Source organism: Nerophis lumbriciformis, linkage group LG33 (assembly GCF_033978685.3).
Source record: "Nerophis lumbriciformis linkage group LG33, RoL_Nlum_v2.1, whole genome shotgun sequence".
In the NCBI taxonomy this organism is placed as follows: Eukaryota; Metazoa; Chordata; class Actinopteri; order Syngnathiformes; family Syngnathidae; genus Nerophis; species Nerophis lumbriciformis.
In genome coordinates, this window is record NC_084580.2 from 8,541,184 (window position 1) to 8,555,549 (window position 14,366).

At 39.3% G+C, this 14,366-nt stretch overlaps 1 protein-coding gene across 3 annotated transcripts in view; it reads right to left on the reverse strand.

Annotated features, from left to right (window-relative positions):
- The window catches only part of msh3 (mutS homolog 3 (E. coli)), a 98,906-nt gene extending 89,649 nt beyond the window's left edge, over positions 1 to 9,257 (reverse strand). The window contains exons 1-5 of one of the 3 annotated variants that reach the window (XM_061928766.2): positions 9,029 to 9,257; positions 8,847 to 8,955; positions 4,571 to 4,728; positions 2,274 to 2,501; positions 2,086 to 2,202 (exon numbers count right to left, since the gene is read on the reverse strand). In XM_061928766.2, coding sequence (XP_061784750.1) covers positions 2,086 to 2,202; positions 2,274 to 2,501; positions 4,571 to 4,728; positions 8,847 to 8,955; positions 9,029 to 9,148 — 732 coding nt within the window. In that variant the 5' untranslated portion in view covers positions 9,149 to 9,257. The remainder of the gene's footprint in view (positions 1 to 2,085; positions 2,203 to 2,273; positions 2,502 to 4,570; positions 4,729 to 8,846; positions 8,956 to 9,028) is intronic. The other 2 variants (XM_061928768.2, XM_061928767.2) reach the window with 2 other exon arrangements.
- Between the last annotated feature and the right edge of the window lie 5,109 nt (positions 9,258 to 14,366).

The following is a 14,366-nucleotide window of genomic DNA, read 5'->3' on the forward strand; positions in this document are numbered from 1 at the left end:
TAGCTCTTATTTCACGGGCCTCCACTTCGACAGCATCTTCTCCACGTCATCCATGTTGTAGTTTTTAGTGCTTCCATGTGGAGCCTACTGACACATTTTTGTTAAAACCATACGCTACTTTGTATTAGCAATGGAAACAGCGGAGGATGCCTGTGCATGTATGAGCCGGTCTGCCCCACATCAATAGGATAGAGAAAAATAAGGAACTCGCACAAAGCTCTTTGGGTAATCCTCTACCATATATAGAGATATCCGCTGACATCACATGTTGGAAAAACGTCACAAGTTGCGCAAATTCTAAATGGCTTGGTTGTAGGAAGGAAGGCAAGATTGTTTTATAAATATCTCCGCAATGCCTCCATGGCTTGATTTTAAATTTTCGGGACTTATGCAGATCCCAAATACACAACATAGGTAAAAAAAAAGTTTGTTTTGCATAAGAGGTCCCTTCTAAAGCATCACCATATTCATGAGCTAATTAGCATGACCATTTATAGATAAATGATTGTGGAAAGAGTAGTGGGAGGACCCCAGGTTGGAGCGCTTGTGCGCAAATTTCATTCCAGGTGAGACGCCGTATGAGTGCGTGCAGCATGATTCTATAGCTCTAGTGTGTGTATGTTTGTGCGTGAAAGAAGGGAAAGCTCTTGCTCGCTTGAAATAAGTTGTTTGGCACCACCTCCTGGTACCCCAGCTCCAAAACCCTCAAATCAAGACTCTAAACATCCCAGAACAAGCTAGTCAGGTTACTTCTAGACCACCAGCCCAGATCACACCTCACTCCAACCCACTTCTCCAAAGTGGGCTGGCTCAGGGTGGAGGACAGAGTAAAACAACTTGCACTGAGACTTGTCTCTAAAATTCGCTACACCTCCCTGTTACCGAAGTACATGTCAAACTACTTCCAGAACGTAAATGACCGCCATAACCACAACACCAGGGGGAGCTCCACAAACCACGTCAAACCCAGATTCCGATTTAACAAAGGTCTTAACTCATTCTCCGTCTATGCCATATCAATATGGAATGCACTCCCAACAGGTGTAAAAGAAAGTGTATCTCTATCCTCCTTCAAAACCGCACTAAAAGAACACCTCCAGGCAGCTACAACCCGAATCTAACCCCCTCCCCCCACCACATCCCACCTCCCCGGATTGTAAATATCCATCCATCCATTTTCTACCGCTAGGCCGTTTTTTGGGGGGGGGGTCGCGGGGGGTGCTGGAGCCTATCTCAGCTGCATTCGGGCGGAAGGCGGTGTACACCCTGGACAAGTCGCCACCTCATCGCAGGGCCAACACAGATAGACAGACAACATTCACACTCACATTCACACAATAGGGCCAATTTAGTGTTGCCAATCAACCTATCCCCAGATGCATGTCTTTGGAGGTGGTAGGAAGCCGGAGTACCCGGAGGAAACCCACGCAGTCACGGGGAGAACATGCAAACTCCACACAGAAAGATCCTGAGCCCGGGATTGAACTCAGGACTACTCAGGACCTTCGTATTGTGAGGCACATGCACTAACCCCTGTACCACCGTGCTGCCCGGATTGTAAATAATCAAATGTATATACTTGTTCTTATGCTTTCTGAGCTCACTATGTTCACCGCTCGCTGTACATATCCTACGAAGTGAGACCTACACTGTTTCAATGTCCATTTCTCAGATGATATAATTGTTGATGACTGAAGTATACTGATAGCAACCCAACCCAACCCCCTCCACATCCCACCCCCCGGATTGTAAATAATGTAAATAATTCAATGTATATACTCTGATCATTAACTTGTGTGATGACTGTATTATGCTGATAGTATAGATTTGTACCATGAATTGATTAATGTGGACCCCGACTTAAACAAGTTGAAAAACTTATTCGGGTGTTACCATTTAGTGGTCAATTGTACGGAATATGTACTGTACTGTGCAATCTACTAATAAAAGTTTCAATCAATCAATCAATCGGTTGTGTCTATATAAATCTGTATAAACTGAAGACCCAATATTAAAGGCTCTATTTTTCAGGGGAAAAAAATACTGTGCAATTGTTCCTGTGTGTGACAGTAACTCTTTCAGTACCTTGTGGCCATGAGACACCAGTCGTCGGACGTGAACAAACAAACGGTGTGTAGGGATGCTGCAGGTCATGAAGTTATGGTCCAGATGACAGGTGATGTTCAACTCCTTTGCTGCAATCTAACAACAAACATTTGTAACCATCGCAATACACCTGCATATACAGTATATAATAGTAAACGACTCCTCACCTCAGCATCGTCTCCAAAGAACCTGTACTTGTATCCACACTCCACAGCCAACAAGGCGTTCTTGTGCTGCTGTTTCAGCTGGATCACCTGTTGCTCCAGAGGTGTGTAAACACTCTTGGTGCGTCTTGATGCGGCGCCACCGTCTGATGGGGGACTGAGTTCTGTGGCCCTTTTTCCAGCAGCCCCTCTTTTGTCAACTGGCTTGGCAAACTGGGAGAAGCACAACATCTGCAAATGAAAGGATTGTAACTGACTAGATTTTATGCATAATAAATAAAAAACAACAATCAACATACTATGTATATGTGTGTGTGTGTGTGTATATATATATATATATATATATATATATATATATATATATATATATATATATATATATATGTATACCGTTTTTTTGTTTTTTTGGTTGTTCTGTGTATTTTTGTACGTTTATTGTTGCGCCGTCAGACGATTGTTTGAGTACCTGCTATTAATGAAACTCTGCAGGAATGTAGCAGAGGAGTGCGTCAAATACAGCCACAAAATTATACTGTGAGGAAATAAAAGCAAGTTTTATAGTAGGTTTATGAGCTGAAGTATATTTAGAACGATATATAAATATATTTTTATGTTTTTTTCGTCAGAAAAACTAACGTCAAAACGACAGCAATTGCATGCATCCGCACACATTTTAGTAGTACCGTAGTCACGGCGCCTGTTGTTTAGTTGGCCATACTCTCTTTATCAGTGGCGGGCCGTGCGTTTCCCACCTAGGCCTTCAGTGATGTCCGACTTCAATGAATACCTCTCAAAATACCATCATTTATGTCACCATATGACCATTGCTGGATAAATACTATACAGGAACACATTTACGCCCTACTGGGCATTGAACCACCTCGACAGTGTACAAAACGGGTTATTTTCTGGCGCATTTAAAAATCTATTGAACCGTATCAGCAATTAAAAAAAATCTTATGTTGTACTGTCAAAATTAAAAATTGCAAAAAACATTAAAAGTGAAAACATTTAATACTTTAACTCACAATTTGTAGCACCCATGCGACGCTGTATAAGCCAGTGGTACCCTCTTAAGTCGACTGATTCGAGTGGAAATGTCGGGCATTTCCCCATTTCATCGCCAGAACAGCTGACCTCGCTTCCGGGGTTGGCCGACATCGTCTCACAAGATGTAGTTTCTCTCTAAATATCCTTCTTGAAAATGGCCTTGCAAATATATATCTGCCACCTATTCAACGTTTTGTTCTCCTTTTCTGCTATCCCGGTATGGCTACGGCGCAACACTTCCTGCTTCTTGCTAAATTGAAACTCGTGAATGGATACTCACTTTGGAATGACAAGTGAGTATCCAATCACAGTCTTGTTAACATCAGGTTACTTAGATAGGCTACTGTCAACAACTTGTGATCTGATTGGCTATCGCAACTGTCTCTCAACTCTATTTTTTTCTCTAATGTATCTGCTAATGGTCCTGATGAGTTCAACCTGAGGCCATCGAGAAGGCCTTACTGACAACATCTTGTGAACTGATTGGCTATCGCAATTATCTATCAATTCTATGTCCCCGTTCACTTACAGTGCACGGACTCCTGCATTGTTGATTCTGAAGGCCCCTGGCAGATTTCGTACAGCATGGCAACATAAGCTAGCTGAATTGTGATTGGATACAAACTCTAAACTAAAAACAACAGCACTGGAACGACCATAATATGACATGAAGATAATATAAATACTTTTTGATATTTAGGGAAAGTAAATTAAAAAAATAATTTCATCTTTAATTATGATCATGATTTCTGGTTATGTTAGGCCAGCCGAGAAGGCCTTGCTGGCCCTGACGGCACACCACTGCTCTTTATACACGACTCTAGTGCGCACAGCCCCTCCCCTTCGGAGCCCTTCTCATTCCATAAGAAACAAGTGTGAATTGATTTTATTTATTTAATGATTATTATTGTAGCAATCAGGTGTTAAAGTTAAGGATTTTTGTGATTTTCTGATCATTTGTGAGACTGCCACGGAGACTTTTGTGTGTTCTCTGTATGCGCTGAGCTTGTCGTCATTGTTTTGGCTTGTTAATAAAGAGACAGTTGATCCATAACTCCCTTGTTATTTTTGTTAGTGTTCCTTGAGAGTGTACAAACTTTTACTAAAATATGGACTTTTGTCTAAAGTGGAACCCATCATTTATAGTTACATTGTTTCTTATGGAGAAAGTTACTTCACTATACATACTTGTCTATTTACAAACCCTGTTCAAGAACCGGTTAAGTTTGTAAATCGAGGTTCCAATGTACCTGCTTTGAACTGTCAGACAGACAGACGTCATGGATTCCACCGCTTGCCTCCTTCACTTCAACATCACAGCTGTCTTGAGTATCAGCCGTGCATGTGAAGCCTTTCAGCCTCTCCAAAGTGGACCGGCACAAACCACCCAGCCCTCGACTCTTTGAGTCTGACAACAAGAATGACAAATTGTTAAAAAATAAAAAGGTGGAATGATTGCTAAAGTGGAATTTTGGCTATACACAACTCACACATATGTTGGGATATTTAGCTTTTGTGTGAAATTCCAGGATGAACCAGAGATGCACTACAACCTTCGTGGGGTGGAAAAAAGCATCGATAAGGCAATACATTGCAATAGTTTTTCATTTTGATACAGTAACCGTTTTTACTTGTGCACCCCTGTACTGCTACTTTGCTGTGTGGCATTAGTGGTCAACTCAGCAGTCGAAGAAGTCGACAGACTCCTGAGAGTTTCCACGACCGCAGGTGACATTATCACACAATAAAGTGCAATCTCGGCAGAACACGTTGCTCAGATTCTCTTTCTACACAAAAATCTCAAAACAAAATAAGTCAAGTACACATAGGCTTAATACTCATACATGAATAAGCCGTTTATTCATGAATGAGCACATGAATCCCTGCTTGTTGTCAAGGAGAGACACAGTTGCCGATTCAACAATGTTGGTTTAGTTCATGTGCATCAATCATCATACTTTTTCAGCTGTATTAATATTGTTTACAAAAAAAATACTGTGGCTATTTTCTTTTTCTCATATTTTTCAGCTCAGTGTATTCAGTGTCACATATACTACAAAACCCAAAACCAGTGAAGTTGGCACGTTGTGTAATTCGTAAATAAAAACAAAATACAATGATTTGCAAATCCTTTTCAACTTATATTCAATTGTATGCACTGCAAAGACAATATATTTAATGTTCGAACTGAGAAACGTATTTATTTATTTTTGCAAATAATCATTAACTTACAACTTAATGGCAGCAACACATTGCAAAAGAGTTGGCACAGGGGCATTTTTACCACTGTGATACATGGCCTTTCCTTTTAACAACACTCAGTAAACGTTTGGGAACTGAGGAGACACATTTTTGAAGCTTTTCAGGTGGAATTATTTCCCGATCTTGCTTGATGTACAGCTTAAGTTGTTCAACAGTCCGGGGTCTCTGTTGTCGTATTTTACGCTTTATAATGCGCCACACATTTTCAATGGGAGACAGGTCTGGACTACAGGCAGGCCAGTCTAGTACCCGCACTCTTTTACTATGAAGCCACGCTGTGGCTTGGCATTGTCTTGCTGAAATAAACAGGGGCGTCCATGATAACGTTGCTTGGATGGCAATATATGTTGCTCCAATACTTGTATGTACCTTTCAGCATTAATGGTGCCTTCACAGATGTGTAAGTTACCCATGCCTTGGGCACTAATACACCCCCATACCATCACAGATGCTGGCTTTATAACTTTGTGCCTATAACAATCTGGATGGTTCTTTTCCTCTTTGGTCCGGAGGACACGACGTCCAGTTTCCAAAAACAATTTGTAATGTGGACTTGTCAGACCACAGAACACTTTTCATCAGTCCATCTTAGATGAGCTTAGGCTCAGCGAAGCCGGCAGCGTTTCTGGGTGTTGTTGATAAATGGCTTTCGCTTTGCATAGTAGAGTTTTAACTTGCACTTACAGATGTAGAGACCAACTGTAATTACTGACAGTGGTTTTCTGAAGTGTTCCTGAGCCCATGTGGTGATATCCTTTACACACCGATGTCACTTTTTGATGCAGTACCGCCTGAGGCATCGAAGGTCCGTAATATTATCGCTTACGTGCAGTTATTTCTCCAGATTCTCTGAACCTTTTGACGATATTACGGACCGAAGATGGTGAAATCACTAAATTCCTTGCAATAGCTCGTTGAGAAATGTGGTTCTTAAACTGCTCGACAATTTGCTCACGCATTTGTTCACAAAGTGGTGACCCTCGCCCCATCCTTGTTTGTGAATGACTGAGCATTTCATGGATGCTGCTTTTATACCCAATCATGGCACCCACCTGTTACCAATTAGCCTGTTCACCTGTGGGATGTTCCAAATAAGTGTTTGATGAGCATTCCTCAACTTTGTCAGTCTTTTTTGCCACTTGTGCCAGCTGTTTTGAAACATGTTGCAGGCATCAAATTCCAAATGAGCTAATATTTGCAAAAAATAACAAAGTTTTGTAGTTTGAACGTTAAGTATCTTGTCTTTGCAGTGTATTCAATTGAATATGGGTTGAAAAGGATTTGCAAGTCATTGTATTTTGTTTTTATTTACAATTTACACAACGTGCCAGCTTCACCGGTTTTGGGTTTTGTACCTGTGCAATATGTATGCATAGACAAAACAATCTCTCTTCATATCTATTCAGTGGAGTGTTCAGTTTTGTTCAGGGAGACAATTGTAAACTGTATTTTGACATTCAAGTGTCAAAATACACTTAATCACACCATGCGATTAAGACAACACCCAACAATTGTCAACAGCAGGTTGCAACCAAGAACAATAAACCACTAATTATAACAATATGCTGGAAATTGTATTGATTGATTCATGGACCACACACCTTTTGTGAATTTAGCTGTTCAGCTCCTTGCTAGAGAACAACTTGTGCAAAAAGTAAAGAAACACTGAACAGTTGGACATTTGGTTCATTTAAATGTTTAAAGAAGGCAAAATTTAGTTAAGATTATAGTGCAGGTGTGCTCAAAGTGGGGCACGGGGGTCACATTTGGCCCACCAAATCGTTTCGTTTGGCCCGTAAAGGGTGGCTTCCAAAAAGTAATACATATTGATAGTACTGATATCTTTCAAGCTCAGACTATCAATGAAAGCATGTCCGCAAGGCTACGTATAGGTCGCATCTATTGAATGTGATGATCTCCATTTCTTTAAATTAAGTTGGCAAAGGGCTACACTCTTCACTCATAGCCATACTTGCCAACCCTCCCAATTTTTCCGGGAGACTCCCGATTTTCAGTGCCCCTCCCAAAAATCTCCCGGGGCAACCAATCTCCCGAATTTCTCCCGATTTTCACCCAGACAACAATATTAAGGGCGTGCCGTCACCATACAAACAGCGTGCCGGCCCAGTCACATGTTGTATGCAGCTTCTGCATACACACAAAGTGACAGCAAGACATACTTAATCAACAGCCATACAGGTCACACTGAAGGTGGCCGTATAAACAACTTTAACACTGTTACAAATATGCGCCACACTGTGAACTCACACCAAACAAGAATGACAAACACATTTTGGGAGAACATCCGCACCGTAACACAACATAAACACAACAGAACAAATACCCAGAATCCCTTGCATCCCTAACTCTTCTGGGCTACAATATACAACCCCGCTACCACCAAACCCCCCCCCACCCCCCCCGGACTGGTAAAATCATGGCACGCTAACTTAAAAATAAAGACAACTTCAGATTGTCTTCTTTGTTTAAAAAGAGAGCAAGCACATTCTGAAAATGTACAAATCATAATGTTGTTGGGGTTTTTTACACTTACATGTTGCGGTTAATAGTATTTTATCTTAATTTGTCGTTATTTATATTTTCTGAATAAATTATGTGATAATGTTCATCAGTCAACTTCCATCCATCCATCCATTTTCTACCGCTTATTCCCTTCGGGGTCGCGGGGGGCGCTGGAGCCTATCTCAGCTACAATCGGGCGGAAGGCGGGGTACACCCTGGACAAGTCGCCACCTCATCGCAGGGCCAACACAGATAGACAGACAACATTCACACTCACATTCACACACTAGGGCCAATTTTAAACGTATTGGGGTTAATGTTCAATCCATCAAGATAAACAAATGATATCAAAATCAAATTACAGTATGGTATTTATGTAGTTTGATCATTTTCCTCGACGGATGTACTAAATCATGTGGTTTATTTTGTACATATGTAGCATCATCTACAAAGATACAAAGAATTGCTACTGCGACATCCAGTGGACACATTTAGAACAGCTGTCTCTTTCATTAATAAATTGTAGGTACATTTTTATACTTTGCAAACTCATCCCGCGGACCGGATAAAACCTGTTCGCGGGCCTGATCCGGCCCTCGGGCCGTACGTTTGACACCCCTGCTGTACACCAATGGGCTTGTGGCACCTTTGTCATACTGCATTTTAGGTTCACCCTGAAATTTCACCTGAGAGACAAATATGTCTAACATTATGTGAGTAGTGAAATTGGGCTGGACTCACCTGTAGAGCTCTGAGTGGAATCTGTGTCAATGTCTCCATCTTCTTGAACCTGAAGGGAGAGCCTGGCTTGTTTGGAAGGTGAGTCAGAATGATGGTGGGAGGCACGCTTCTGTGGAGGGTTAACGTAAACTAATGAGTTGCATACTCAAAAGAAAAACAGTTTGAAGTCATTTATAGCTCACCTTGCCTCTTTGAGGATTAGACTTAGCTTGTGTTTTTGGCACACTACTGCTACTCAATCCCCCGAAGTACCTGCTAATGGACGTCTGGGTGGTACACGACTTTTTCAGACTTTTGGGCATAGTTACCAATTATTTATATTAAAACCTCCCATAAACGAGCATTATGTTGACAGCACAGAAGAATCCACCTTTTTGAACATCCGGCGGCGCGCGTTAATGACGTACCATCAAGCAAGCACCCTGTTTCCTGTTCACTATTTCAATATTAAATCTATTTATGTTACTTAAGAACATGTTTGTTTTGTATTCCCACACTATCATGTTGTTAATACATTTTCTATCATAGAAAATTTCATATTTCTTTACGTGCGTTCTTTTTAAGCACAATTCCACATTTTCTTAAGTCATCTAAAAGCTTTTATTTTTTTAAATTGACGTCTTGACATCCGGGATAAACCACTCCAGTACCTAACTTTATATTACATTATAAAACATTTTCTCTGAATCATAACAATATCACGATGTAGTAACAAGATCAAACATCACATAAAATATAATTTAAAAAAAAATTGGAAATATGCAAGCAAAAAAAGTTTTTAATTTAAGAAAAACATTTTTCCTTTTGTTTTTTTTTATATATTTTACATATGCCATCTGTCCATCCATTTTTTACCGCTTGGGGCGGGTGCCTGCATTCGGGCGGATATATATATATATATATATATATATATATATATATATATATATATATATATATATATATATATATATATATATATATATCAGTGACGTGCGGTGAGGTTGATGGCTGGTGAGGCACTGACTTCATCACAGTCAGATTTACAAACATATGAACCCTAAAGAGTATCTTATTCACCATTTGATTGGCAGCAGTTAACGGGTTATGTTTAAAAGCTCATACCAGCATTCTTCCCTGCTTGGCACTCAGCATCAAGGGTTGGAATTGGGGGTTAAATCACCAAAAAATGATTCCCAGGCGCGGCGCCGCTGCTGCCCACTGCTCCCCTCACCTCCCAGGGGGTGAACCAGGGGATGGGTCAAATGCAGAGGACAAATTTCATTACACCTAGTGTGTGTGTGACAATCATTGGTACTTTAACTTAACTTTAACTTTACACATACAAACTGTAGCACACGAAAAAGCACATTTAATAAAAAAAACTTTATTATGGTCTTACCTTTACTTAGAAATTAAGTCCATGCGCCGCAACTAAAGCCCTCACTTAAACTTTCCACGTGCAAGATTGAATCTATTTAAAAAAGTGTAACCGAGGGTTTATAAATGTCGCCTATACTGTATGAAACTACAAAATAACAAACACGGAGGCTCCAGTTTACACGAGGACCACTTTATTTACCTTCTTTCAAAAACCTCCGCAACGTCACATCACTTCCGCTCTTAGCGCCTTCAAAATAAGAGCTCAAGGCATATACTGTATAACAGCGCATAACAGGAACTTAACATCACAAAGAGGAAAGCCCATGAAAATAGGTTACAAAAGTTATTTAATAAGAAGCCAAAAAGTGCAAAAACAATAATGTTCATGTTGGAGGAGTTGTGAATTAGGTACACCTGCAGTCTGCAGGTGTATCTAATGTTGTGTCCCTGCAGTCATTCACAACTCCTCCAACACCAACATTATTGTTTTTGCACTTTTTGGCTTCTTATGAAATAATTTTTTAAAATAGATTCAATCTTGCACGTGGAAAGTTTAAGTGTGGGCTTTAGTTGATACAACAATTCTACGGCGGGGGTGCAGGAGGGGAGCCTCAGCCAGTGCGTCTTTTGCAGCCGTTTTATGATTGCTCAGCACAAGAAATACTTTACACACATACAGTTGTTGACAAAATACACTGCACATTATATACCTCAGCTAACTAAACTATGGAAATGTATAATATAGTTCATATAGCAATACAGTCTCACTGCACAGCAGGCCAGCAGTTAGCCGAGTCCGGAATCCATGTTGAGGCACTGAGTGACGTGCCTCAACTGGCTGCTGTTCACCGCACCGTCTCTTCTCAGTATTTGAACGGCAAATGTGAAAATTCAGCGATTTTGAATATATTAATCTAAAACTGGTGAAGTTAAATGGAAAATAACGTTATAGTATAATCACTGGATACATATAACAATTTAATTTTTTTTTTCTTTTTACATTTTTTTTTTTCCATGATGGCAGGTGAGGCCCCGCCTCACCTGACTCTAGTGACTGCACGTCACTGATATATATATATATATATATATATATATATATATATATATATATATATATATATATATATATATATATATATATATATATATATATATATATATATATATATATATATATATATTCTGGTTTGCTTTACTAGTGACATCCAGGAGTCTCCCAGTCGTTCAACAATTTAAAAAATATTGATAAATATTTGAAGGATTTTATAATAATAAAAATAGCAATAATATCAATTATAATAATAACATTAGTAATTTAAATAAAGTCAATCTGAGGGAGCATCATGAGAAATTATTATGAAAAACATAACGTTTGGAAAAATAAACTAATGCAAGATACAAACAAAAAATTATAAAAACAAATATATAGAAACGAATTACAATTTTACAAAGTTTCACATCTCTTTTTGGCACTATTAGTATATTATTATAGAGTATTAGTAGCTGTTATGTCATAATTTACCTCTTTGGAAATAGTTACCAAATGAACAACGATTATGAAAGCTTATGATGATGCTTACGCACGTGGTCGAAACTGTCTTGACCACTACCTTACAGAAAACCCCTAAATAATCACTGAAAAAAATGGAAACCAACAACATTTACAATACATCACATTTACCAGAGAATAACAAAGGGAAATCAGACATTGCTTTTGAATCTTGGTTTACAAGCTTTAAACTAAAAGGGCTTTTGTGCAGCCAAGGGCGCTGTTGCACATGCAGAGAAAGAAGATACACATCAGAATCAGCTTTATTGGAAAGAATTTGACTTGGTAGATTTTGCTCTCTTTTTCAGTGTAAACAGTAAATATTAATGAGTAACTAGAAATACAAACGAGGACTTAAATAACTAATACGTGCAAGGCTAATAAAAAAAGTGCAGAGGTGTATCGAGCAAAGAGCAAAACGGTGATGATGTAAACATGAGTTAGTACATTCACAGTGACAGATGAGTTCCAGATTTCAGATTGATAGCCTGGGAGAGAAAACTGTTCTTATGACGGGTTGTTTTGGCGTACAGTGATTTGTAACGCCTGCTGGAGTTTGGACGGTTTGTGACCACGGTGTGAGGGGTCTGCAGTGATGCCAGCATGGAGCTGGAAAGGTTAAGGGTTGCCAATCGGTTGTAGATACTACAGCAAAGTTTGATGTTGCATAAAATGCGTATTTGTTGTCAAAATTTTGACTTTAGAAGTTGGTCAGACTTTGATAAAACTTGTTACTAAATCAACTCAGGGGTAAAGCACTGAAGCTTATAGCTCACATCAGGGGTCGGCAACCCAAAATGTTGAAAGAGCCATATTGGACCAAAAATACAAAAAAGTAATCTGTCTGGAGCCGCAAAAAATTCAAAGACTTTTATAAGTGTTATAATGATGGCAACACATGATGTAAGTGGCTAATCAGCTATATAAGCCTACTATCAAAATGACTATGTGTAGCAGGCTGACGCAAATCTTCGTTGACAGAATAGTTGAAATTTTATATTTATTCTACACATTTTTACAACATTGGAAAACATTAGTAAAACTTCCCAGAGGGTGAGATAACTCCTGGAAATGACTGTCATAGAATTACCAAAGGTATAGCAGTGTGTGTCCAAGTTAAAGGAAATGGCAGGCTGTCTTCTTCTAATGGCTTTATTACAATATTTGCAAGTCGGCTAACGTTTGCTGTGGTCTGGAACAACATGGTACACTAACAACTATCAGAAATGCAGCCAATATTACATACAGATAATGTGGCATGAAACATGGAAAAATAAGCTAAATACACAGAGGACATAAGTAAAGGAAATTAAATGAGCTCAAATATAGCTACAAATGAGGCATAATGATGCAATATGTACATACAGCTAGCCTAAATAGCATGTTAGCATCGATTAGCTTGCAGTCATGCAGTGATCAAATATGCCTGATTAGCACTCCATAACAAGACAATAATGTCAACAAAGCTCACCTTTGTCCATTCACGCACTGTATAAAACTTTTGGTGGACAAAACGAGACAAAAAAGGAGTGGCATAAAACACGTCTTTCTGTGGCAGCATCGGAGAAAGTTATACATGTAAACAAACTGTTGAGTCACAGTCCAAACAACGGTGAGTTCAAGGGCCGCTGAAATTAGTAGGACAAAACGGCGCTCACCAAATACTCTCATCAGTGAAGCATAAACACAAACATAACAATTAGGAAGGTTTGTGTCGTGTTTGTCCTCCTACAGAAACTATACTACAACAAAAAATATATTTTTCACCACATTTTTTTACCATTTCCATACATTTTTGAAAAAGCTCCATGGAGCCACCAGGGCGCCGCTCAAGAGCCGCATGTGGCTCTAGAGCCTTGGATTGCTGACCCCTGGCTCACATGATACTGTAAAATCTGAAGTTCTGAAAGTTTATAAGTTTGATCCTACGACATATCCCCAACGATTTCGGGTTAGTTGAAAAGGCTTGATTCTCAGACTTATTCAGAATTTGTTTGTGGTTTAATTTCTGCATATAAATGTTAGTTTATACCAGAGATAATTAACTGGCAGACCAAGACACCATCCTATAAGGATCTGTACCTTTATGGACCTTGACCTATAGTCATTCAAATATTTCAGTATTTTAAGTTTTGACGTAGCACTTCTATTTTGACCAGCGCAGGTTTTCTAGACTTTAGGCTATACTGGTCAATTAATAACAACAGCGCACTTTATACGAAAAACAGATTCCTAGCCCCCTCCTGCCCAATTACTAGTAAGAATATAATGTTAAATCCCCCCCCATATTTTTAATGTCCCCGGTGTTAGTGCTGGGCTTGTGAAGAGTCGAATAGGGAGCAAATCTCGGCAATATAGTTCAAGGTTCAAGGTTCAAGGTTTTATTCGTCACATGCAGAGTACACCACAGTGAAATGCTTTTTTCCATGCTCTTCAGATATTGCGTACAGTGGGATCCAAACACTAGTTGCAGAATCAAATACACTAAATACAAAAAATACAAAAATTTGAATAGCTCTGATGTACATTAATTACAAGACAATAAGTTGCAGAATTAGTCACAGTAGTTATGGTAGAAGTATCAGTAGAAGTACAGTAGTCAAATACAG